General features: G+C 37.1%; 1 protein-coding gene across 1 annotated transcript; it reads left to right on the plus strand.

The window, feature by feature from the left end:
• Positions 1 to 506: 506 nt before the first annotated feature.
• On the plus strand, positions 507 to 1,558 carry LOC135955261 (uncharacterized). Its single transcript, XM_065505595.1, has one exon. The coding sequence runs from the start codon at positions 641 to 643 to the stop codon at positions 1,556 to 1,558; it is 918 nt and encodes a 305-aa protein (XP_065361667.1). The 5' UTR covers positions 507 to 640.
• The last annotated feature ends 1,468 nt before the right edge of the window (positions 1,559 to 3,026 follow it).

Genomic DNA, 3,026 nt, shown 5'->3' on the forward strand with positions numbered 1-3,026 from the left:
TCGTGGCATTTCATTCCAGCAGGAGCTCCACACATGGGCGGATTGTGGGAAGCAGGTGTGAAAAGCTTCAAAACGCATTTCCGAAAAATCACTGGTTGTTATAAATATACATTCGAAGAATTGTCCACGCTTCTTTCTAAAATTGAATCGTGCCTGAATTCCCGTCCAATTTCACCGATTTCAACAGATCCATCTGATACATGCGCCTTAACCCCAGGACATTTTCTTATTGGAACTCCGATTCTAGCTCCAGTCGATCCCCAGGTCACTGATACCGCAATTTCCATAACAAACAGGTGGCAAAGACTGAAACTAATCCATCAAAACTTTTGCAGCAGATGGAAAAATGAATACTTGAAGGAAATGAACAAACGAACAAAATGGCAGCGACCTGAACTCAATATAGAAAAAGGCGTAATGGTAGTTATTAAAGATGAGAATCTCCCTTCGAATTCTTGGCGCCTTGGCCGAGTTGTGAAAACTTATACTGGTTCAGATCATCGAGTCAGAGTAGCTGATGTCTTGACTCAACGCGGGTTAATAACTAGGCCGATTGTCAAGCTCGTAATACTCCCCACAGAATCTTAGATTTCGTTTCAGAACCTTTTACTTACATGCTAATTTTCTCTTCCAGCTCATCATGCCTAAAATTGCTTCAAGATCCAAATCATCTTCGAGACATCTTCCTGTTGAGTATAATGCATATCCTTGCCGACTGTGCAAGCGTCCACACCCTCTCCGAACCTGCCGAAAGTTTTTATCAATGAACATTTCCGATCGGATCAGTGCAGTCAATAAACACAAATATTGTGTAAACTGTTTGGCACACGATCATTCACACGGTTCGTGTTTCACAAAACATGGATGCAAGCACTGTCGCAAATTCCATCATACCTTGCTTCATGTCAACCCTCGGTTGGTAAATGACCTTTTACCGTCACGTCGTGAGTCACATCCTGACTCACGTCGCTCGCGGTCACCCAATCCAGGTCCTTCTACTTCATCCAGAAAACGTCCTTCTTCGGCACCTAAGACCAAAAGAGAATCCTCTCCGCAATCAAACACAAAGTCGACTTCATTAACCAAAATTATACGGCAGAACATGTTAATACTTCTTCCCACTGTTTTAGTGAAAATAGAATCCAAAATGTCGCATGCCCGCTGCTTACTGGACTCTGGATCGACAGTTAGTCGTGTGTCGAAAGGATTTGTCGAAAAATTGGATCTAACCACTCACACCTTACATGAGGAAACCATATGTCCGATGGTTTTAAAATCTCGGTATGATCCTTCTTCAAAAATAGAAGGGACATTTAGGGTTGACAATCGCATTTCGCTTCGAACACCCTCGCAGTCCCTTCCAGAATCCTACAAAAAGAACTTCAAGGATCTGTTCTTAGCCGATTCAAAATTCTATGAATCAGGTCCAATTGATATCATAATCGGTGTAGATATATATCCGCGAGTGATATGTCAAGGAGTTTTTTCGAAGACTGGATTTCCTACTGCTCAAAGCACTATTTTCGGGTGGATAATTTATGGTCCATGTACCCTTTAATAATTAGAAAATGCACTTTTTAGGCAAGATACTGCAAAATACAAAACGTATCCTTAAACAATTTTTTCTAACATTTATTATAATTTTTACAACTATTGTATTATTGTAAATGAATTCAATTTATGTTGTTAACAATGAATTAAATATTAATAACGAATTAAATTTCCATATTTCTAATTACTATTTTATTATATTTCAGAAATAACGTCGCAGACATGGCCAAGCTGATTATTCAAATCGCATTGCATATATGCTGCAAGGTGGGCGGCAATGTTAATGCCAAAAGTCGTCACATCGACTTTTATATTAACAACTGAGATGAGCAAGATTTTCTCCTTATCTATTATCATATCATAAAGCTGAATTATGCGAGAAAACGTCAAAAAGTCACTGTCAGTTTGGCCGAAAATGTCTGCCATGTTGTTTCCGCCCAAATATGTTACCCTTTTTGTCCATTCTTTTGAAGTCATCGAAAAAAGGTATATCAAATTTAGTCCAATAAAATATTCCTTATCCAAAATCCTAATTTCTTGTTTTTCATTTGTTTCATTTTCATATTCCATACATTTTCTACTGGGGTTTTGCGATTCGACTGAGCAAACAAGATAAAACAATTGGATTTTATTTTGTTTGATCGATTGGCTCAGAGATTGATTGATTCGATATTCCCACTAGATTCCAACTCTAATTCTTCAACTTAACATTAATAAACATGATGAATGTTGCAGGCAGTCATTACAGACCATTAAATTCAAATCTCTAATGCAAATTTGTAACAATATTTATGACTGCTCAAACAGTATTCCGGGGGACATTTGTATAGGGGCTAGGTGAAATCCTAACAACTCTTAATTATTCAAATTTACACAACAACAGTTTAAATAATCACTCAGTGTTTTTATGCGTATTTATAATTCAAACTGACTAACGACTGCATCCGCAGCCACTATTTATACACAGCGCCATCTTCCTTCCAGTAGCCTCATGAATGGTTTTAACGGACAAAACTAGAATATTCGAATTCTAGAGCTCTTAGCTGCTTCCAAACCATAGAAATCTTATTAGCAGAGAGTATTTGTGGATTTGTGGAAATTTCAGCAAGCTAGCTACTTTCGTTTGGGCCCTATCGTCTTTCAATAGACAGATGGACAGACCGACGGACATAGATAGATTGTCTTAGAACCTTATGAGGATCTAGTCATACAATGACTAAAAAATGCGGAATTTACAATATGTCTTCTGAACGCTGTATTTGTTTTTAATAACTTATATGTCCTTTTGAAGGGTACTTATCTGTCATTTATTCCCACTTAGTTACTGAACCTTATAGTGTAAACAATAGGGTATTCGAATTATTCGATTTTTCTCTTGTTCGAATAAAACGAATAATTCGAATAAGAGATTTTAACTTGTTCGAATAATTCGATCACACATTTAAAATTAATCGAATTATTCGAATAATTTAAAT

This window comes from Calliphora vicina, chromosome 3 (genome assembly GCF_958450345.1).
Source record: "Calliphora vicina chromosome 3, idCalVici1.1, whole genome shotgun sequence".
NCBI lineage: Eukaryota > Metazoa > Arthropoda > Insecta > Diptera > Calliphoridae > Calliphora > Calliphora vicina.